Raw genomic sequence first — 23,684 nt, 5'->3', positions numbered from 1 at the left:
TAAGCTCCTTGAGGATAGGACTGTGTTTCGTATCTCTTAAACATGAGAACCTGACCCTCTTCCCAGAACATTGGTATATTCCATAAATGTCTGGTGCAAAATAATGAATGAAAAATTTGAATATTAGAATTGTTTATTTGAATATATTAGAAAAGTTTCAAACACATAAATTTAAAGCAGTTTTAGTGATATTAGAAGTATCATATTTAATTTTAATGGTCCACAAATGTCCCAAGAATAATGAACTGTCTAACAATGTTATAAACCTTTGGGGGAAAACACCATCTTAAAAAAAAGTGGTTCTTCTGCTAGATATATTCAAGGATACTAGATAACCATCTGTCAGAAAAGTAATAGTACTTTTGATCCCACTTTAAAGGGAAATTTGGACCAGGTAACATTTAGGATTCCTTTCAGCTCTGATAATGAGTTATTCCAGTGAATCTGCTATGATCATTGATTTTCCAACATTCTGATTTTTGTGGTTTAACACACCATTCCAAGTGCGTAGGAAAGCCAGTTTATACCAGTAATGAGTCATCTATGCTGCATCAAACTGCCCTTTACATTTTAAAAATCCAAGTGATTGAAATTAGCTTTTTAAAATATTTCTATCATACCTACGTTCAGAAAAGATTGAAAACAAATAATACTGCATATTAATCTGTCACAGTGATTAGTCTGAGCATCATAAGTACCTTCCAATGGAGAATTAAATACATTATAGTAAGTAGATGTCTTATTTTACAAAAAATATTTTACAAAAGAACAATTTTTAGAGTTTCTCATTAATGAACTGAAAATGACTCCATTAGCTAATAGCAAAATAATAACATTTTCCTTAAAGGAAAAAATATTTTTAAAACATTGTTTAAGAGGAAAATGCCAATGTTTGAATCATTTATATCTCCAGGAAGATTTAAGTACCTCTTGAAAAACTTCAAAATTATTGTCACAAGCTACTTAAATGTTCAACATGAGCTCCTTATACACTAAATGAAAAAGCTAACCAGATTATGTAGCATTTAGAATTTCTTAACCTAGAAGCGAGCATGTTGTGGTTCAGAATTGAAACTTGAGCTTTGTATTGATTCCCAGAATCAGGGAGAAAAAAAAAAAATCTTTCTTTAGTAAATTAATTCTTAAGGGGGGAAAAAAGCTACTGAAGGATTGATCTGAGTTTTATTGTAACAAGAGCCTCTAGTCATGAATGACTGGCACACAAGCAGGAGTCGATGTGTCATTTCTATTGTAATCAGCTGCCTTTATATTTCCAGGCGTCAAGGTTGACTAGATCATACTGAGTGCCGCTTGGATGTGAAAGTCATTCATTTGCTTTTCTTGAGAGCAGCACCACTATTTCTTCTCTTGCAACTGAGGCCTCTAACTTGGGGAAGTAATATATTCTACAGTGTGACTATAGGGGTATTCTATGTGAGTAAAAAAAATTTTTTCAAGTGCAGGTTTCACAATTTGAAATTATTTAGCTTCTCATTTTTGCTCTTTGAGGAGTAATATGTATTAAACATCCATTCTAGTGATCTAGCTTTTAAATGACCTTTTCAGTACTCATCCTTTGTTCATTTTGATTTGCTCAGATAAATTACAACCACCTGGCCTTTTGTATTAAAGAAGGTTACATACAAAATTGACCTTTCGATTCTTACTGGGAGAGCTAGGTTCATTGTATTTGAGATTAACTGCTGTTGCTATTTTCTGGTTATGTCTTGAATAACTTTATTTGAGGAGGTAAAGCCTATTTCTTTTGCCTGTTTGTTCCAAACTACTTCTGACACCAGAAGAATGGGCTGTCTGTGCAATACAAAAAGGAATTATGTTTAAAAAAAATAATCTGATTTTTTTGGATCCTGTGATGCCTGATGATATGTATATGTTATTTCAATTTCTCTTAACCTTGATAAAACCAAAATTATCCTTTGGCCATCTGCTCCTTGCCAGCTTACTTAATAAAACTCAGACTTCTTTCTTTTTGTTGAACACTTTAAGCTCACACTTAAAGCCTGAGGAACTCTGGAACTTTGCGTTTGCTCTTACCTCTGCCTGAAATGTTCTTTTTGGCTTTATTTGTTCTTGTTCCACTCATGTAATATTCCACTTGTTCCCCTGCATTTTGTGGTCTCTGTTTAGTTAAGGTGAGCTCTATGGCTGTGGAAACATTTTATATCTGGTCTGAGACATTGAAAAGTCCATGCAGGATTCACTAGTCTCTTTTCTGCCTTTACACTTAAGGAATCCCTGGGTTGAAATGGTAGAGTCTTAGCACTGGAGCATCTGTATTGCTAAGTTACCAGATGTGAAGTTACCTGGAGCTATAGAAAGTTTATGTGAGCCAGAAATACACTTTTGGTGTTAAACTGAGTTTTGAGAATGCACACCTACTCTGACTGAGTATTCAAGGTTTCAGGTCAAATGTGATTTCTGCAGAGACCTTCTATAATCCTCTTGGTCTGAAGCACCTTCTCTCTCCTCTGTCTTTCTCCCAACCCTTATATATTTTCTGTAGTGATTTTTTTCTTTAATATTTTCATTATTTGTTTATATATATATATATATATATATATATATGTTGAACAAATAAGACTGTTATTTGCTGTTAACTATGCTTTTAAGTGTCCAGAGTAATCTTCAAAATTGTCAATAAGCATTTAAGTTTTTGACTTTTTGTTTTAATTATCAAAAAGTACAGACAGAACAAAATACTGCCTTACAAAACTGTTAAATTTTCTGTTGCTCATTAGAAAAGATGGTCTTGTATCAAGCAGTACCTGAGTAGTTGGCTCTTCTAGATGAATCTATTCTGCATGATTTCTTTCATCTGGACATGAGATCATCTTTGGCAAAGTCAAAATCAGTGATGCCATCTCTGTCAATGTAGGATTAAGAATCCATATTTTAATTTTAAACTCCTCCAAAGTAACCTTCAAAAATTTTTTCAGTAGCTTTACATATCTTCAGGCTTTAACCCACTAAGAAACAGATAATTATCTGTTGCTTTCAAATCCAGGCTGCTTGAATAATTCCTCCAGATCACAAGGTTCCCCTAGTTGTCACCTTCCATTCTCCCAGTAGATGACCTAGAGGGATCCCTGATATTTTTTTGCATTATATTTTGCATTATATTATTTGCTCAGTTGTGTCCAATTCTTTGTGACCCCATGGACTGTAGCCCACCAGGTTCCTCTGTCCATGAGATTTCCCGGGCAAGAATACTGGAGTGGGTAGCCATTCCCTTCTGGGGGGATCTTGCCAACCCAGGGGTTGAATCAGAGTCTCCTGCATTGCAGGTGGATTCCTTACCATCTGAGCCACCAGGGAATCTGATGTTTTTTTAGTAGCATGGAAAGACCTGCTACATAGAAACAAAAGACTCACCTCTCTGTTCCTAGATAAGTGTCTGGAACACAGTAGGAGCTCAGTAAAAGTTTTTTCACTGAATGAATGATCACAGCCAAATGTAGTCACCGAGTAAATCAAGAACTTCCTATCAAATTGTTCTAAGACTAGGCATTTATTTATTTAGATGGAGAGACGGAAGGGAAGGAATGAAAAATCTGCCTAAAATCTAACTCTAAACTCTTCAAGATTCAGCCTTTGGAACACCAAGTAAAGAAGAATTTCAGCATCTGCTTCTGTTCCTTAAGAAATTCCTTGACACGACAGTAACAGTTGACTGACAATTGTTTTCTTTTTAAAGAGATATTTATTTGTTTTATTTTTTGGCTATGTCGGGTCTTAGTTGTGATTCATGGGCTCCAGAGGGTACAGGCTCAGTTGTGGTGGGTGAGCTTAGTTGCCCATGGCATGGGGGATCTTAGTTTCCCCATCAGGGATGGAATCTGCATCCCTTGCATTGGAAGGCAGATTCTTTACCACTGGACCACCACGGAAGTCCCTGAGAATTGTTTTCTTATCGCTACTGCATGAAGAGATGTGCCGCATGATGTAACAGCCGTGCTTGTTTTCTCATCAGTGAATTATGTAAGACATGTTGTCATGTGTAAGATAAAAGCAAGTATACACAAGTATATCATCTGCATAATCAAAATTTTGCATGGAATATCAGCTATATACTGTTACAGATGATTTTCTTCTGAAAAAGTGTTCACAAGCTGGACTTCTCCATTAGTGTAGTCAACAGACACACAGTTGATGAAAACCAGCAATTGACAATGCTGGAACATGTGTAAGTATTCATTTAGACTAGAGAGAAATGATGAACCTACTCATTCTTTCCTAATTTACTTAAAAATATTAAGAGAATTGTTGGCAAATGCTAGCAGTTTCTGGAGTGGGTGTGGTAGTTTGGTAGGGATGGTGGGGCTAGTGAATTTTACTTTTCTCTGTTTGCTATACATCACAAACCAGCTTGACCTCTCTAAACAAAGGGTTTGACCAAAATCTATCCAATGATATGAAGCTTAACTTATTTGATAAGCAACTTTGTAGGGTGCTGGAAGATACAGCTTTTATATTAAGAAGCGTTCCATTCTTTTAATATTAAACCTACTTTCCATGAGTACTTGAAGTGATTGACGTGTGCAGACGGTTGTCGGATGTTCTTTCCACTTTCTTGGCTTCAAACTTCAGTTGGGAAGAATTGTGCCATCTAAGAAATATGGTTTTGGTTTCCATGATGTTTAATTAATAATGTATAACCATGAATACATGAGGATAAGGAAGATCTGTCATACTCTCTTCCTTTGACATTGCCTAAATTAACCTAAACAAAGCCATCTCAGACTTAAAATGCCCATACTCACAAAAGTTGAGTATCTTTTTTTGAATATCTGTAATTCCTGTCAGTAGAAAGCTGACTCTTTGCAACCCCATGGACTATAGCCTGCCAGGCTCCTCTGTCCGTGGAATTCTCCAGGCAAGAATACTGTAGTGGGTAGCCAGCTGTTCCCTTCCCCAGGGGATCTTCCCAACCCAGGGATTGAACCTAGGTCTCCTGCATTGCAGGTGGATTCTTTACCATCTGAACGACCAGGGAAGCCCTTTAAGACCTTATTGTATGCAAATAATGGTGATGCTACCAACCACATAATTTGTGCCTCTCCTTGATAATATTGAAAATTTTTAGAGTTCTGTGAGATTTATTTCACATGGAAGTTATGATATCATAAAATCAGTATGAATAGATGATACCTTTAGAGTCAAGATAATTCACTACAGAGTATAGGTGACATTGCATATGCAACTGCATAAACTCCAAAGGTTGAAAACACTGAGCTAGACGAAGGGAAGAAATAAGAGGAAACTTTAGAAACATATGTTTGAACTTCAAACCCATTCTGCACTTAAGAAGTTCTTATTTAGCAAATAGGGATGTGTAGGGAATTTTAAAATTGTCTTGCTTGCTTTTATAATTTACTCCATCCTGTTTTATTTTTAAGCATGAATATATATTGATAGATTTGTTTGTTAAAAGAATTTAAGAAAACAGTGGAGTTACATTTTGATTCTGATAGAGGGCCAATTAGTTTCTAAAGACTGTAGTAAGTTAAATTATTGAATCTGGTGAAATTGGAAAATAATTAATAAAAGTGTCATCTTTTAGTGCGAGATTCGTAGATTCATAGATTTTTCTAGTGCTCATCTATTTACCCATTATAGGTCTATATAGTCTGTAGGTTAAAAAAATCTCTGGACCAGAGGATTTATAGGTCCCTTTTAAGTCTAAACTCTGTGATGGGTATCTTTTATTCATATCAGTGAAATGCTCAATATTATTCAGATGACAACAAAGACCTTCATTTGAGGGCATTATTTAATCTTTATCTTGACATTTTATTTTATTTTAAGGGCTTCCCTGTTAACTCAGTAAAGAATCTGCCTGCCGTGCAGAAGACACAGGTTCGATCCCTGGGTCAGGAAGATCCCCTGGAGAAGGGAATGGCAACTCACTCCAGTATTCTTGCCTGGAGAATTCCATGGACAGACCATGTAGTTGCAAAGAGTTGGACACGACTGAGCAACTAACACTTTGACATTTTATATAAGAGTTTTAGTTTTAATTTGAGTTTTAGTTACTTTGAATTATATATATAATTTTAGGAATAGTCACACATACACTTTCACACATATATTGACATGAGTATGTTTTATACTGATATAATCTCTTGGCATTTTAGAGGAAATATTGAACTTTATATTTTGGAAGATTTAGAAGAATTTTTCATTTCTCCTCTCTTCCTCTCTCTGGTAGTAGGCTTGATGACAGTAAAGGTCGGTTTTGTTTCTGGCACATTACTGCTCAAAAAACAAACCTGCATACGTGAACAACCTACCTTGAATGTCTGGTATGACCATTTGACAGTTGAGGACATTTTACTTTAAAATAATGAAGAAAAACTGGGTAAACTTGTAGCTTGCAGATTTAGATATAAAAATGATAGAATCATCATGCTTTCCTAATTCATTGATGTACTATCCTTCCACTAAAAAAAATGATATTTTGCTTATTATACTTTATGTTGTGTTTGTGTTAATAATAGAAATACTTTTTCATGAAATGTTGCTTTATGTCTAATTCAAGCTCGTTATTCATTTTAGTATGTAAGCTCAAAAATAATGACTAAAGAATTTTGATTGCTCCTTTTATATCTTTCCAAATGTCTGAAATAATTTCTATTAAAACATGAATGCATCATGATGACTTTATGGCAGTTTTCCTTATAATATTTACAGTACGGTAACAAAGTGAATGAAGAGAGATAAGAAACCTAGTGGTGATTTGTTGGGTCCACAGAATTGACCCATTCTACAAAAATGAATATCCACTTACTTTTGAGCATAAGGCATACATTGTAGAATATCAGAATTCAGCGTGATTGTGTTAGTTGCTCAGTCGTGTCTGACTCTTTATGATCCCATGGACTGTAGCCCACCAAGCTCCTCTGTCCGTGGAATTTTCCAGGCAAGAATACTGGAGTGGATTGCCATTCCCTTCTCCAGGGGATCTTCCCAACCAGAAATCAAACCCAAGTCTTCCCGCATTGCAGACAGATTCTTGACTGACTGAGCCACCAGGAAAGCAGAATATCAGAGGACATATACTAATTTTAAAAGCTTCTTCATAATTCAGTTCAGTTCAATTCAGTTCAGTCGCTCAGTCATGTCCGACTTTTTGCGACCCCATGAACCATAGCACGCCAGGCCTCCTTGTCCGTCCCTAACTCCCGGAGTTTACCCAAACTCATGTCCATTGAGTTGGTGATGCCATCCAGCCATCTCATCCTCTGTCGTCCCCTTATCCTCCTGCCCTCAATCTTTCCCAGCGTCAGAGTCTTTTCAAATGATTAAAATCAGTTTAATCAAAACTTGCCTTCAGTCACATTCAGATGATACAGATTTTTATACTGTAAGTCACTCATTCATTGTCCATTCATCAAATACTATTGACTACAAACTAAGTGCTGAGTGAAATAAAAAACAGAAATAAATTTTTGCCTTAAAGATTTCAGGAAAGCATGAAGGTTTGAGGAGATAGTGCCACACTAATATCATAAATAACTTGTAGGGAAGATGATTACTTCACACCTGGGATGGAGTGGAAGGGCATTTGGAGGTATGGGGGGAGGCTACATGGAACCTGAATACAGGAGGCAGGCAATAGAAAGACAACTGGAAATGAGTTGGTTACTGTTTTGTTTTGTTTTTTTAGTGTGTGTGTTTTTAAAGATTATTAGCCTAAATCCATTAGAGTTTTAGCTTTAGGGGTGATTGGAAAAGTCATTAACATGAGCTTTGGGGATTGATATGATATTTGTAGTAGTATTAGTATGTGGAAGCATTTCATATATGCATTTGATAGAATCAATGACTGTTCTCAGTTGCCATCTTTAAGCATGGATTTTCATATTATTTTTAATTTCATGGTTTGTTTTGTAAGAGATTTTGAATAATAAAGCACCTATTATACATAACGAACATGGTGTTATGAGCATGATCCATAATTTTAAAATGTCCTTCACCATAGTGTTTACGGCAACATGATTATAATCTATTGCATTAGATCAGTTTGTTCTTTTGGCCTTTTCTTTCTACTGAATAATTGGCAACTGCAGATTAGTTATAAAATAGATCATCTGTTATATGGCTTCTTATCTATATACAAAATGTCAAACTTCATTTTATATAAAAATCGCAACCACCAAATAATTTTTGAAAGTTCTTATGGAAGTACTCTATTTCCTCGCAATTTTTAGGTTGAGTTTTTATCATTCTTAGTCACAAATGGCAGGAAGCGGTTCCAAATTAAATTCATTTTTACCACAATCATGACATTTTCCAACTGTCTCATAAATTTGCAGCATTTGTTAAAAGGGAGACTAATAGAGCAAAATGTGTCACTAGTGCCGAAGAAAACGGGCTTGTGGTAATTAGAGTGCCATCTTTAAAGACAAAATTAGGGCTTGAAATTTTAACATAATAATTGTACCAATGAACTGTTACTGAGTTCTCACAATGTGCCAGATTCTATGTTGAGCAGTGCAAATGCATTAAGTATTAGCAAAACTTCTACTAGTATTCCTCTTCCTGTTTAATAGAGAGAATAAGCCTTAGAAAGGCCTATGTAATATGATGGTGCAATAGGTAATGGGTGGAGAAACTGGGAATCAAAACAAGTTCTCTCAGGGCTAGTTGTAGATGTAGACACTATTGATAGCCCAATTTTGCTATGAGAAAGTGTGAGGTTTACAGAGGTCTAAATAATTCAGAGAGGTCTAAATAGTACCTTAGACAGCTACTAAGTAGAAAACCAGGTATTCAAACACAGATTCTTCTAACTCGAGAGTCTAACTAAATTGCCTGTCAATATCATCATTAAATTTCCAGGAAATTTGAGTTGTAAGAATAAACTTTGAATTGTTTATGTCTCTTTTGTTCTGACACAGAAGGGGCAAAATTCAAGAAGTAATGCCTATAGATGTTAACTGGCGAAAGAAAGGACAATTGTTAAGGACACGGCTGAGAGCCAGGAATTTAGTAGCGTGACGAATCCCACTTTGTTCCATATTATTGTTTTAGGGCCATCCTATCAAAGCAAGAGTGTTTTAGGATAAAATTTTTTACTCCCTCTGTTTCCCTGGTCAGAACCATTGGATTAGGTTTCCCAAAGTCAGAAACTTGGTGCCCTAGTCAAAGTCCTCGAACTCATCCTCTGTTAGGTGGCCCAGAGTGAATTAATTTGGCTAATTCCCTGTTTGTAACCTTTACTCTACACTGTCTTGTGCTCTAATTATTTTCATTTCACCGTATCTTGTTTTACAAACTTCAGTGTTATGGTCCTGGGCAAGAACAGTCTTTCCTCTTTGCAAACAGTACTGTAATAACATTCAGTTCTTAAAGACTGATGAAAACTCAATGCCCAGAAGACAAACTGGAATCTTTTAAAATACCTTTTTGTCCTACTAGTCCACGTTTTTAAATGAATAAAACTATCAATCACTAGTTTTTCTTAGGAGGTGGTCACAATAATACATTATTTTTCAGAGAAATCTATTCTTTGTTAAAGATAGTGAATTTAGAGTAATCATAGATTTACATTACAATCTGTGGGATTCTCATTAAGTATATTTTATAGAGCTTTTACTTTTAGATGTAGCAAAAAGGCAAGGTGAAGACACAGAAATTGTTTATTTTTTTAAAGAATCAGGTATAAGAGATGCCATTTATAAGCTAAGGGAAACTAGTAAAACTGAAGAAACTTTAATACAGATGTCAGAAAATTGCATTAATCCAAACTAGAATTTATAGTTTTCTCATGAGAATTATTATATTAACTGTAACAGAGGCAGTTTGTGTATTCCTGTGTGTATATCTGTGTGTGCATTTATGTTTTACCGTATAAAAAGAGTGTGTTGTCTTCTACACTTAGCAGCCATAGGTATTTGGAGTAACATTATGTTTGCATTTTGCATACACACAGTATTCAAATCAATTGGCCACTCCTATCGAAAGAGACACAAATAAGATTCTCTTGGCCAGCAGCTGTATTTTTAATAGTGCAAGTCTGAGTTTATAGTAAAGTGAATAATTTGGGTGATTTAGATCACATTTGCTTTTTACTCTGAATATGTTTTTAATATGTCTTCATTATGTATCTTCTTCTAAAAATACATACAATTTAAGACCTTGAACTCTAGCTAGGTAATAGTTGCATTATTTCTGTCATATTTGCAAGTGAATGTTCTCTCTTCAATAATAAAAGCAAGGCCTTAAATTATGTTTGAGATGCTCATTACATGAACACTGTCACTGCAGTGTCACAAGTGTTAAAATAAAAATATTAAATAATCAAGTTCCATCAGTTGTTGGTTTTTGTTCCTTCATCATGAGAAAGGGAACTTTATGAATGATGCATCACAGTGCTCTGTACATTTACATTCAAAGACCAGTTGTTAATGTTTTAAGTTACTGCCAGTGAATCTTTAGAAATCTCTGTGAACAATGAAGCCATTCATTGTGTGCAAGGATTTTGTCTTTCTTCAGTGATATGATTTTCTTCTCATTTGAAAGAGTGTTTAATTGCATTGCTCATCTACTTTTAATATTTAATAATAATTTTATTAGCAATGTCGAATGAGGAGGGCAAGATTTGCAATATCTAGTACTGGTCATCAATTTTTTCTTATCATGACTTAATGAATATTATAATTACAAGAGGAGACAGAAATATAAATTAGCTGGGTACTTGGTTGGGACTTGCTGGTGTATTGGTTTTTGTTTGGGCAAAGCCAAGAAGAGACGCAAAGAGAAGAAACAAATATCTGAGAGTGTTTTAGAAGTCCTGGCACACGTTTTTGTAACCTACTAATCATCTTCATTTAAATAATAAACACCATGGCTTTGAATAAAGTTAAAAACATTGACAATAAAAATTCCTGCTGGTGCTATAGCAATTGACAGGGGGGATCTTGATGACTTACAAGACTGGGTCTTGGCTATTAATGCATTTTGACAAATTTTCATTCTCTTTTCTCAATCATTTGTACTGCTGTTTGCTTTCAGCTAAGACAAAGGCATGAGTTATTTTGAGTGGAAAGACTTGGCATACCTGTCATCATAATAGCAGTTTTTACTTAAGTACTACCTCTCACCTGAAGTTTTCAAAGTGCTTTTCACTAGGCCTATGAGATGGCAGTCAGGAGGCATCAAACATTTAAAGCCTATAAGGAAATATAACCCAGGCCATGAGGAGAAAAGAATTTTCCTTTTTAATGATCTAGATATGAATATGTGTATTACAACCTCTAAATTTTAGATGCCAGTTTTTCCAAACAGGACTAGATATTGTTGAATTTAACGTGTCCTAAAACCTGTCTTAAAACGAGTGCTTTTTAACCCCCCAGCAACTGCTTCGAGAACGACAGCAGATGGCCAGCCGACCCTTTGCGTCTGTTGATGTAGCGCTGGAAGTGGGAGCTGAACACACAGACTTTCTGCGAGGGGCATTAGAGGTAGGAACAGTGGTGGGCAAAGGGGACCGCTGTGATTTGCATATTTATATTACTTCTCTAATCTGCATCTGCTTGTGAAGCCAAACAGAGTCTGATTATTTAGAGTTGACAAGATTCAGCTACATATGTTATGCCATTTTCAAGGCACATGGTTTTAATAGTATGACATGAGCTGTAACAAACGCCACTGGAGAATCTGTTAGTCTAGGCAAGAGTGACAGACTGCTCACCTGGCACCCTTTCCCTGACAGATAGGAACTGAAGGAATTTAAGATACAGGTACGATGGTAGAAACAAAGCATCTGTATTTAGTCCTGGGAGTGCCCAACACCCCTCAGTTAACAAGTCACATCTATATTTATTAACAAAGTTGACTGTAAAAGGTGGGTGGAGATGAGTTGCATTTTAATTACATAGTTTCACTTTTTGAATGTTGAAGTTTGTAGAATATAGTGAATATTTTTATTTTATGGCTATATTAGTACAGGATTATATTGCAAATGGGGAAATGGAGTATCATGAAAGAGAAATGATTATGTGTGAGTAAATGTGGTATTTGGATCTTGAAATAGTGCATGACATGGTTTCTGAAAATAATGGGGGTTCCCAAACAGTAAAAATCCACAGATTATAATTAACAACTCATGACAGCATTCTGAGGCATGGTAATTTTATTCTAGGCTTAATTTCCAAGTTTTTTGTGTTATACATGGTAAGATGTTTAAACAGGAAGATTTAGAAATACCTTACAGTTGAAATATTTTATTCACCTTTTAAAAAGTGACCTTATGTGACTGACTTCATGTTGCTATATTTAGACTTTGCTTTTCTTTGAGGAAAGCAAGGGATATAAAAATAGACTCCTCCAAATACCTAGGCACAAATCTAATTGATTTGTCCATAAAATTTTTGGTTATTCTGAAAAAAATAGAACTAAATCAGACCTTATGATGTGATACAAAGGACCAGTGTTTAGAGATATTTCTCTAAGTAAATTTTTTTTTTTTAGCTTTTGTGTCCTTGATTTTTTACTACTTTAGATCACAGGCTGTCACAGAAGCTTAGAACATTAGATAATGTGTGGGTATATCTTCTATTGCTTAGGGAGAAGTGCTCTAATTTCTAACTTTGCAGTAAGTGCTCTAATTTCATTCTGACCTTTAATTTCAAATAACTTTAGTACAGAACTTTTAACAAATTGAAAACTCTTAACAATCTGAATCTAACTTCTTTTTCTCCTCATCTATTTAAAGCATTCTTGAATACTGTTAAAACTCAACTCACAAGAGAAAAACAAATGTAAATGATACAGATGTAAGTTGAGATAAAACACTCATAAACTTAAGGAACAAATGTAATAAATATACATAATAAATAATTTATTTTGTAGAGTTTAAAAACTTCTACCGCTACTTTCTTTTTGCTCTTATTTACTTGGTAGTCCTTTTATTCATTTATTTCTGACTTCTCTGTATCCTTTTGTTATTACTAGTTATATGAATAACTGGTATGTCTCTATTTCTTTTGTTTTCTAAAATTTAAATTCAGAGTGTCACAGAAGAATAAAACTTACCTACCTACTCCCATTTAGGAAGTTTTCTGGAGATCTGGTTCTCTTACCAATGTGTAGTTTTGTTGGCTTTTTGTAAATGGCTTTATTAAATTGTAGTTCATATGCCATAAAATTTACCCATTTAAACTGTGAAATTTCGGGTTTTTAGTATATTCAGAATCGTGTAACCATCACCAAAAATCAATTATAGAACGTTTTCATCTTCCCCTAAAGAAACTCCCTTCTTACCCCCTCTCTTTTTCCCCAAGCCTCATTCTCAACTGTAGACAAGCCCTAATCTAGTTTTTGTCCTTATATGAGTTTCCCCTAGTATATTTTCATTCCATTTCATATGAATGGAGTCATACAGTATGTGGTCTTTCATGACTAGCTTCTTTTACTTAGCCTTAATGTTTTCAAGTTTCATTCCACATTGTGGATGAATATTTAATTTCTTTATATTGCCAAGTAATATTTGATATTATTGATATAAGAGGGGTGTCTCAGGTGGCTCAATGATAAAGAATATGCTTGCCAATGAAGAGATATGGGTTCAACCACGGGTCAGGAAGATGCCCTGGAGTGGGAAATGGCAACCCACTCCAGTATTCTTGCCTGGAACATTCCAGGGACAGAAGATCCTGGCTTGCTACAGTCCATGGGGTCACAAAGAGTTGGACACGACTAAGCGACTGAGCATGCACACACACATTATTGATATAGCACAGTTGGTTTTTGCACTCGTGAGTTGATGAACATCTGTGCTGTTTCTGCTTTTTGAATATTTTGAAAAATGCTACTGTGAATATTTGTCTACAAATTTTGTTTCCCTTTCATTGGAATATGTAAATAAGAGTTGAATTTCTGGGTAATATGGTAATTTTTTACTACTTGTCGAAAAGACTTTCTATCTCCACTGAATGATCTTGGGACTCCTGTTTCAAATCAATTGACCGTAAGTGTGAGAATTTATTTTTATCTTCTCAATACCATTCCATTAATCTATAGATCTATCATATGACAGTACAATTCTATTTTGATTACTATAGTTTTGTAGTAAGTTTTAGAATTAGAAAATATGAGTCCTCCAGCTTTATTCATTTTGAACATTGTTTGGCTTTTCTGGGTTCTTTGAATTTTGACAGGAATTTTAGGATTAGTTTGTCAATTTCTGCAAAGAAGCTCACTAGTACTTTAATAGGGATTGTATAAAATCTGTAAATCAATTTGGGAGAATTTACAGTATCTTAACATGCACCTTATTAAGGTGGTAGCTTTGTTAATTGAGTACCTTTATTCATGCTTCAAATAAATTTAGGATTCTAAATTCAATATCAGATTTTCTTCATCTTGATAAACAAGTATGATTTCTGATATTTAAAATTCCCTATATCCATATATTTCTGATCTCAAGTAAATTGACAACTTAATTTTTTTAAGTTGAAAATATTGTCCTTCAGTAATTTTTAGAGCTTAAATTGTTTTCTTATATGAATTTAATATCAGAAATAAATAATGGCTTCTAACTGCTAATTTAATATTCTTTGGAAAATAATAGAAGTGGAAGCATAAGGTTTAAAATCATATTTTGTTTTTTCCTTTGCATTTTGTAATTACTACTAAGTGGAAGTTATCTATCTGCTGTATATACACGTATATGTGTATACATATACATTTGTATGTTGTATGTGAGATTTACTTTGCATTGTCACAGTACTCTAGATCCACTCCAAATCTCTTTTTATATACATAACCTGGTATGATGTGGCCTTGATTTGCTTACACAGCAAAATATGAAGCTTAGGCCTATTCTGAAATAACATTAAGGACTTTATTTAAACCTAGAAAATAAAAGTAATTTTAAAATTCCTTTGCTGGGTTTTTCTTAAAATTCAGAGATTAAATTCAACCCAAAGCCATAGGTTAGCTGGCTATTACTATTTTGTAAATATTCATTGAGTCTTCATAATGTGGTAATTTAAGAAATAGATTTCTTTCAATTTAAATAGGATTCTCATGTGCCACTCTGAGTTCCACATCTATATTGTCAGGGGGAGAACATAGGTATAATATAGAATTGCTTATACTTGATGCATCTGTAGTAATGGTTCTGTACACCAAAATGTCCTATTCTATGAAGTAGACGTGTTCCTAAAAGTTTGTGTGAGTTGGTTATGTTTTTTAATGGATGAAGAATATTCAGTCTTCATAGGAAATGTGTGTAGTAAACCCTAAGTGTAAAAACTCTTTGTGAGTGAAAAAAAGATTATGGTGTGAATAATCACCCCTTAAATTATCTGTAAGCAAGTTTGAATCATTATATTTTTCTAAATTATAGTGAAAAATTAAGAACTTATTAAAATTTAATAAATACACTTAGAATATAAATTTGTATATATATATAAATTTATAAACTCAATTTGTCAGTTGGTTTTAAATTTATTGTAAAAAAAAATAGGGTTATTTTTTGATGACCTTGTGACCCATATAGTGTATATTTATCAATTTTCTTCCACTAAGGAATAGCATGATAATTTATAGTAATTGCTTAACAGATGTTTATGGCATGCCGCATGTATGTCAAGCACTCCTCTTATCACTTTAGAAGCATCAGGGAACACAACAAAGAGCCCTGTCTTCGTGGAGTTCATATTCTAACAGGGAAAATAGGTTATTTAATATGTTAGGAGGTGGTAAGTGCCATGGAACAGGAAAAAAATAAAACAGGATAAGGTTTGGAGAGAGCTTTGTGGAGGTGGGGGAGAGCGTGCATATTGAATCTGGTGGTGGTCAGGGTGACCTCATTGAGGAGGTGAGAATTGAACAAGGCTTGAAAGAGGTAAAGGACTTAACCAGGTGGTAGATTCTCAAGGGAGAGTATTCCCAGCAAAGAGACTGGCTAGCGCAGAGGTGCTAAGGTGGGTGTGCCGGGCAAGTGCATGAAATAGCAGGATTGGGGCAGGGGCACATACAGGACGAGGCAGAAGATGTAAGGTCTTGTAGACCTCTTGTAAAAACTTTGACATTCAATCCTAAGCGAAGAGGAGAGTCAGTTGCAGGACTGACTGACATAATCTGTTTCTAAAAGATCATTCTGCCTTTGGGGTTGAGAATAGTTTGACGTGTGATATCATCAGATGGTTTCCTGACAAGCAGACATCAAGACAGGTGGTTCATTTGAAGAATATGCTGGTAGGGAAATGGAGCCATGAGAGAGGGAATGGAGAAAAGCTAATATCACTGTGGTAAACTAGGGCTTGATTTCTGTGGAGACACTCTGAGAGTCAGGGTAAAATGCATGTCACCCTACGGACAGCAGGGCAACTGAGCTGAGTGTTTATTCCTCAACTCCCTCCAATCACTGGTTGAGGGCCGTTTCGCAGGAAGTCAGAGAAAGCCCTCAGACAAAGAAATGAAGGCTTTGGCTTTGGAAATTAGCAGAAAACTGACATGGTAACTTAGAGGCTGGAAATCAACCCGAAGTTTCTCCTATGAGGGGCAAGTATAGAGGGAGAGAAGCTTGTCACAAAGCTTCTGTGGGAATCCAGGCAAGAGGTAATGGTGGCGAGACCAGGATGTTAGCAGTGAAGTGTCTGATTCTGGACTTTGTTTTTAAGTCATGATGTGTTCTCATTTTGAAAGTCTTTCTAGAGACTTTGTGTGTGTAAGATCCAAACAGAAAAGAAGACAGGATTTTCTCTCCTTAACTGGCAGATCTAAGACCTTCTGATGCTGTTGTATTTATTAAGAGGAATAGTCACAGTCTCTCAGTATACCCTCTCAAACAACAAAATTCATGCTTTTCCTCGATAATGACAGAAACCACGAGAAACTGAGGTAAAAGAACTGGAGGCCATTAAGTGACTTAGGTTGACTAGGCTTCCTAGATCTGGTGTCACATGAAAAGTATACAGTTTGATCACAAACAAGTTAATTGATAGTCCTTTAGTTTGATGTTAAAAATGTACTTTCCTTGTTCATGGTTTTTTGTGGGGAAAGTAGTGTTAGGAAGGAAGGAGGGCAGGAGTTGGAAGTTTTATAAACTTAGATGAGTCCTCCAATGTCACTGACAGTTTTTGCTGGGATATTATTCTTTGTTTCTATTTTTACTTTGAATTATTTTATCCAGTTATTTTTTGCTTCCTACCTCTAATACTGAAAAACTAGAAACCATTTTAATGGCCAAAAGTAAAGCATTTGTTAGTTAGTTTATTATATTTTACAAAATGGTGTATAAATTGTGATCTAATTTTTGTAAACACTGAAAAAAGTCTGGTCTAATAAATTCTTAATAATAAATGTTGTATAGGTGGGTGGCATATATGGGTTATTCTTGTTGCATGTCTGTGTTTTCCTTTCTATTACAGTATGCATGGCTCTTTTTAACAAGGGAAAATTAAAAGCAACAACAAAGCAAAAATGTAAAATATTAAGTTTTTCCCTTAAGTTTTAGACCCTTGTATTGACTGCATATTGGAGCTTAAAATTTTGCCAGTTATTCAAAATAAACATTTTCAATTATCATTTCTGTATTAGGGAACAGAAACTCTTATACATATTATACATATTCTGGACTGCCCTGTTAACGTTTCTACCCATCATGATTAATTTATCCACATATTAATTTTTGAAAATGTAGGTGACCATTGGGTTTTATTCTACAAGGTTAGTACTTAGGTGTTCACCAAGCATTACACTAGAGAGTGCTTTCCAAACAATACAGGTAAAGATTATATGTCAAAGTAAGGAACTTAAACCTGAGCTTCCTAGGTCATGAGAACAAGTAAAATGTTTAAATTGAGTTTAAGATACTGTTTTTCAAAACTTATTTACATACACTATCTCAATCTCATTTGAGCCTTATGTCAGTCTTACAAAATACAAAGCAGATTTTGTTTCTTCTGTTTCTTATTGAAGAAACGGGGACTCTGTGAGCTTAAGATCTTTGGTCAAGATCACAATTTAGTCACCAGTAGAGAATGGGATGGCACAAAAGCCAGATACAACTTAGCAACTAAGCCACAACAACAGAGCAGGAACAGAGTTTGAATCTCAGATTGGCCCTGGAATTTCTCTTTCACAGCATTCTCAAATATGCTGATTTTAGTTCAAATTGAGAATACATTTTAGGCCCCAACGTGTCTTTGGAGTACTTTTTGTTGTAAGGCTGTTTATGAGCAGAGTTACCTAATATTTTGTAGTATTCTTTGATTCCTGGTGCTTATGAGTAATGGAGACAGTTCAACCTATTACACTACATAAGAAAAAAGGTGACAGACACATTGTTTAAATCAAGGCCAGACACAGTGAGCGTCTCTCATGTTAAGAGCATTGCTGGCTTTGCTCCCAGAGCAGCATGAACCCAGTTCTCTGCTGATGGGCGCAGCCAGTGGCCTCTCGAGCATTTCATTCCTGGTCTGGCATCTTCACGGGCAGTAGTTCCAATGGCTGGCTTGAGCATTTCCTGGGTCTCTGATTTTTTTCAGATTGTACAGCTGTCTTGCAGTACTTCATATTTTAATTATTTTATTAAAACTTATTCTTAGTGTTCTGATTATAAAAATAATAAATACTCTTTGTAGAAAAAAATGCAGAAATAATCAAAATTAAAATATTTCACCCATAAGTATCCATTGCTGAAACTTTTATATCTTTCCAACATTTTCCTTTTGCATATATGTATGTTTACAAAATTCAAAGTATAGTCTATATGTGATTTTGCATCCTGTTTTTCTCATTATAATAAGAAAAATTTGTACTTCTGAGTTTGATTTTAAAATGTCCTGTCAGTTGTTCTGTAGTATAACATAATTTATATGACTCTTTTATTTTTAAATAGCTTGATTCTAATTTCACACTATTATAAATAGGGCTTATAGTTAATGTTTGTACATAACTCTTGATCCTAATCTGCAAAAAGATAAACTGCTAGGTCAAAAATTGTGACCTTTTATGCATCTTGATATATTGCTCACTTACTTTCCAGAAATGTCCTTTTTCAAACTACCTTTAACAAGGAATGAGAATTCCTGTTTTCCTACATTTTTGTCAAAAATTATTTTAAAAGCAATTTTAAAACAATTTTGGTAATTTGATATGTGAAATGTTATATTCTCCATCAGACTTCTTATTAGTATTAATAGTAAAATCAAATGTTTTCATATTGTTTTTAACCACTTGTATTTCTCCTAGCTCATTTTATTACCTGTTATTCCCATGTCCTCTTCTGTTTAATGTCATCTACTGATAGTAATTGGTTTACTTAAGAAATTTTTTATTACAGAAAATTTGAAAATGTTTCTTAACTTATTCAGTATCTTTCTTCATCCTTCTGTTGGAACTCTTTTGCTTAAATCTCTTATTAAATGTTTGTAATTTTTTGTTACAAATATTTCCCTTCTGGATATTGCTATTAAAATATTATATTTTCTCTATTTTTTTCTACTAATCAAACTGGTTTAGTAATATTTTCAGATATTACTCTTGCTTTATATTTATCCTAACTTTTTAAATGATCTTTGCTTCTTTGATGGCCTTCTCTTGAATTGAAGATTTTTTAAAATAATTATTTCCTTTTCTCCTCCCCTAATATGCACATTACACACTCTTTCTCCTCTTTTGGCCATTACTCTTAAAATTTTAGCAGGCATAGTTTCAGTCTGAATATAATGAGCTCTTCCCTAATATAAATGAAATGTCCTCAAACAATTTAAACCTTGTTTTCATCTTATGTATCAAAATTATCTTATTTGTAGTTTTGTGAGTTTTGTCACCCCTGAAATTAAACATTGTTATCATTGTTGCTGTTTTACATGATCAATATTTATTCAAATTTTCCTATATAGTCACCATTTTCTTTGCTCACTGTTCTTTGCATTCAGAGCTTCCCTCTGAAATGTTTCCATCTGCCTATTATTTTTCTTTAAAATTCTTTTAGCATATGTCTTCTGATGATAAACTCTTAGCTTGCTGCCCACTGTCCCCCTTTTTAGTTTCAGGTAAGGCCTTAGAGCATCACCATTGCTTACAATCTAAAAAATGTTTTGGAAATACACATTATCAAGCATCTAGTTACTTTGCAGTAGGAGTGCCTTACTCAAACACTTTGCTTACATGAAAATTTTTCTGGCTTTTGGCTTCTATTGTTGCAACTGAGAAATCTTCTGATAGTATAGTTGTCATCCTTTTAGAGCTAATCTAGCTTTTTTTTTTACCAATGGTTTTTAAAATCCCTTTGTCTTTGGTGTTCTGCAGTTTTATGGTGATTTTCCTAAGCATAAATTTATTTGTATTTATCCTCTTTGGCTTATTTTGTGCTTTCTAGATCTAAGGATTCAGACCTTTTAAAATTTATTTCTGTTTACTTCTAAAATTTCTCAGTTATCCCTTTGAGTTTTTCTCTCCTTCATTTTCTCTATTCTCCTGAGATACTGATTAGTTGGATATCAGATCATCTCATTCTACCTTCAGAATCTCTTAATCTCTCAGACTAGTGTTTTCCATCTCCTCTCTCTGTATTTCTTCTGGCTTGTTTCTTCAGAGCCTTGTTACAGCTCACTAATTCTTGTTCAGTAGTATATAAACTGCTCTCTACCCTAGCCACTGTATATCTTATACAGACTTTTTTTTTTTTCATTTTTAAAAGTTCAATTTGGTTTTTCTTCAAATCCACTTAGCACTTTTCAAAAGTCTCTTCTTGCTTGCTAGTTTTTATTGCCTCACATTTCATTCCAAACATAATAAAAATATTTAAATATCTGAAATCATTTTATTAAATAGATCATTTATTAAGTAGATATTTTAAAAGATCATTTTAATATCTGAAATCCTTGGAAATCTAAATCTATCAGTTTCTTTCCATGGGCTCTCATTTACTGTAGCTTATTTCCTTGTGAGTTTGATGATCCTTGTAAACTCTTATTTGTTTGATCTTAATCTGTGGTTTCCTGGAGGCCTAAATAAAGAATGCTTTCCTCCAACCATTTCTTCCAGGGTCTCTCTCATGGCACAGGGATCTCAAACTCAGCTTTCTTATCTTGTAAATTACTTATATCAGCTTTTATCCTCAGGGAAGCTCTGCTTTTATGTTTGCTTGCCGCTCCCTGCTCCCCTTTCCAGTTTTAGCCATTTGTCTTGGAGCACTCCGGAGAAGGCAATGGCAACCCACTCCAGTACTCTTGCCTGGAAAATCCCATGGATGGAGGAGCCTGATAGGCTGCAGTCCATGGGGTCGTGAAGAGTTGGACACAGCTGAAGCGACTTACCATCAGCAGCAGCTTGGAGCATTCCCTAACTACAATGCTTAGAATTTGGTTATTTTGTAACCAAATATTATTAATAGCCTTAAATATTATTAATAGCTTAAATATTATTAATAGCTTTGTCTTCAATAGCTCAGTTTCCCTGGGTGCAGGTTCGCTTCTCTTTGGATTGCTGTTCTCTTGGCATTAGCTTAATTATATTCATTTTCACTACTGAGATTCCAGTATTGACTACCTCTGAGGGGATAACAGGCAATAGGGTAGGGAGGGTCTCCCTACTTGTAAATGGATTAGTGGTATAGAAACAGTCAAGCCACCAACTTCCTACTGATCTTTTTTAACTCCCTAATAAGAACAAGAAAGACTCAGAACACATATTACACTTTTTCTTAGCCTCTTGGGGCCCAGAGAGTCCTAGGATGCTCTGTCAGGGATTATATTGACCTTCTTGGTGTTTACAGAGCTCTGTAGACCAAGTCTCTGTAATATCCCTGCCCTGGGTCTTGATGCTGGTTTCTATACACTTTCCCAGTTCAAAGAGGGTAGCTATTCAACAGGAGTTCCCTCAATTAGAATTGTCACAGGACCCAAGCCCTATTTGCATACAAATACTCATAGGCTACAGGGGCTGTTTGCCTCAAAGAAGATGATTTTCAATTAGTAGTAGAGAGAAAGAAACTGCTAAGGTCACATCTTCTCACATTCTTCATAACAAATGCTTTAGAAGACTTTCTCATTTTAAGAAAATTATTTAGAAAAAATAGATTTTTATATGCACATCTTTGATCTTGAAGTAAGGAAGTAACTGGTAGTAATGCTTTTGTACTTTCCTGTACTTTTTTTTTTTTATTTCCTACTATTGCCCATGTCCATTTAGGTATTCCTCAGTTACAGCTCTCATTTTTCAAAATAAAGATCTTTGAATATATACTCAGGTAAAGCAAAGTATACTAAATATTTTATTAACTTGATATCCCATGGGCATCAATTGCCAACACTATAGAAAAAGGATTAATATAAAACAGTACAAAGCATTACAAACAGTACTTGAAGTAACAGGTTTCCCTAGTTGCATTTAGAATTTTCGTTGTCTTTCTTTTAAAATTGTCAGGCTTCACCACGACCATTTAGCAGAAAATATTTTCCAAAAAAAATTTTAGAATTTGTAAGATTTGGAATTATAACAGAATTATAATGGATTTCATGATTGAACGAAGCATGAGATAAGAATTAAAGATGACTGAGTCTTCAGAATTAACATGATAAGGATAGAACCCATTAACATGGGATGAATATAATACAATACTTAAATTACTGAAATCTGCTTGCCCCTAAATTAATATAATCAGAAGTCATAATATGTTTAGGCCTGAGTAAAGTCATCTGTTTATATTTTTAATGCATAGCTTTATAAATGCTCTAGATTAACAATTAACTGTACTTGTAAGTAAAATACTGCTAGCATCATTCAGAATTCACTGAGTTCAAAGCTAAGGATATATGTTTATATTTTTATGCACTTTCAAAATTAAAATTTTATAAATGGAAGTTTTCATTGTGCTGTTAAAACATTGAGATTATCTTGCCTTAAATCACTTAAAACGAATATAAACTATGATAGAGAAGAATATAAAGATGAGGATAAACAACAACAAAAAAACAAGCCCAGTTTCACCTCACAGTGTTTGATATGATAAACAGAAACATTTACAAATACAAAAGGCTTATAACCCTGACTGCCTATATCCATATTGGCTGTCATTCAGCAGAATAATACATTACTTAAGGATACTGTCATATCATGGTTGCAGTTTTGCAAATAAAAAGTGGCTATGTAAAGTAGGCTACAGTATCATTTATTGGGAAATCATAAATACAGTTTAGCAATTCTTGAGGACAGTGTTCCAGCTCTGACAAAAAAGATTAAATTTCCAACATCCCTATCTTTCACCTACTCTCAGATAAAACAGACAGTATATTGGACCCATCCAAAAAAAATTATGGCCAGATTAAATTTGCTGCAACCAAGAACACACAGTATTCATGGGTATCTTTGAATAATGTCAAATGTTTCCAACACTCATTCCTTGTATATATGCTAAAATAATGATATTTAATATATTAACATAAAACCAATTATAATGTCAATTAATACATATTACTCAGTAATAGTAACATAAAGCTAGGTATCTTTTTATCTTGTTTTTCTAACATTTTAGATTGTCTTGAAGCATTTGTTATATACCTGATAGTGTGCAGCATTTGTTTTCTGATTTTTATTAAACAGATTACCTGCTTAAATATTTTATTAGGCTATAATTCCCTATAGCAGATGTTATTACACTAAATTTATACCTCTGTTTAATATACTTTTTGCTTATCTTT

At 34.2% G+C, this 23,684-nt stretch overlaps 1 protein-coding gene across 3 annotated transcripts in view; it reads left to right on the top strand.

Annotated features, from left to right (window-relative positions):
- Positions 1-23,684, top strand: part of ATRNL1 (attractin like 1) — a 740,683-nt gene that overhangs the window by 471,037 nt on the left and 245,962 nt on the right. For all 3 annotated transcript variants that reach the window (XM_043475348.1, XM_043475346.1, XM_043475347.1), the window contains one exon: positions 11,379-11,486. In XM_043475348.1, the coding sequence (XP_043331283.1) occupies positions 11,379-11,486 (108 nt within the window). The remainder of the gene's footprint in view (positions 1-11,378; positions 11,487-23,684) is intronic.

The sequence above is a fragment of the Cervus canadensis genome, chromosome 8, assembly GCF_019320065.1.
Source record: "Cervus canadensis isolate Bull #8, Minnesota chromosome 8, ASM1932006v1, whole genome shotgun sequence".
NCBI classification, from domain to species: Eukaryota; Metazoa; Chordata; class Mammalia; order Artiodactyla; family Cervidae; genus Cervus; species Cervus canadensis.
This window is presented reverse-complemented; position numbering and strand designations above follow the sequence as displayed.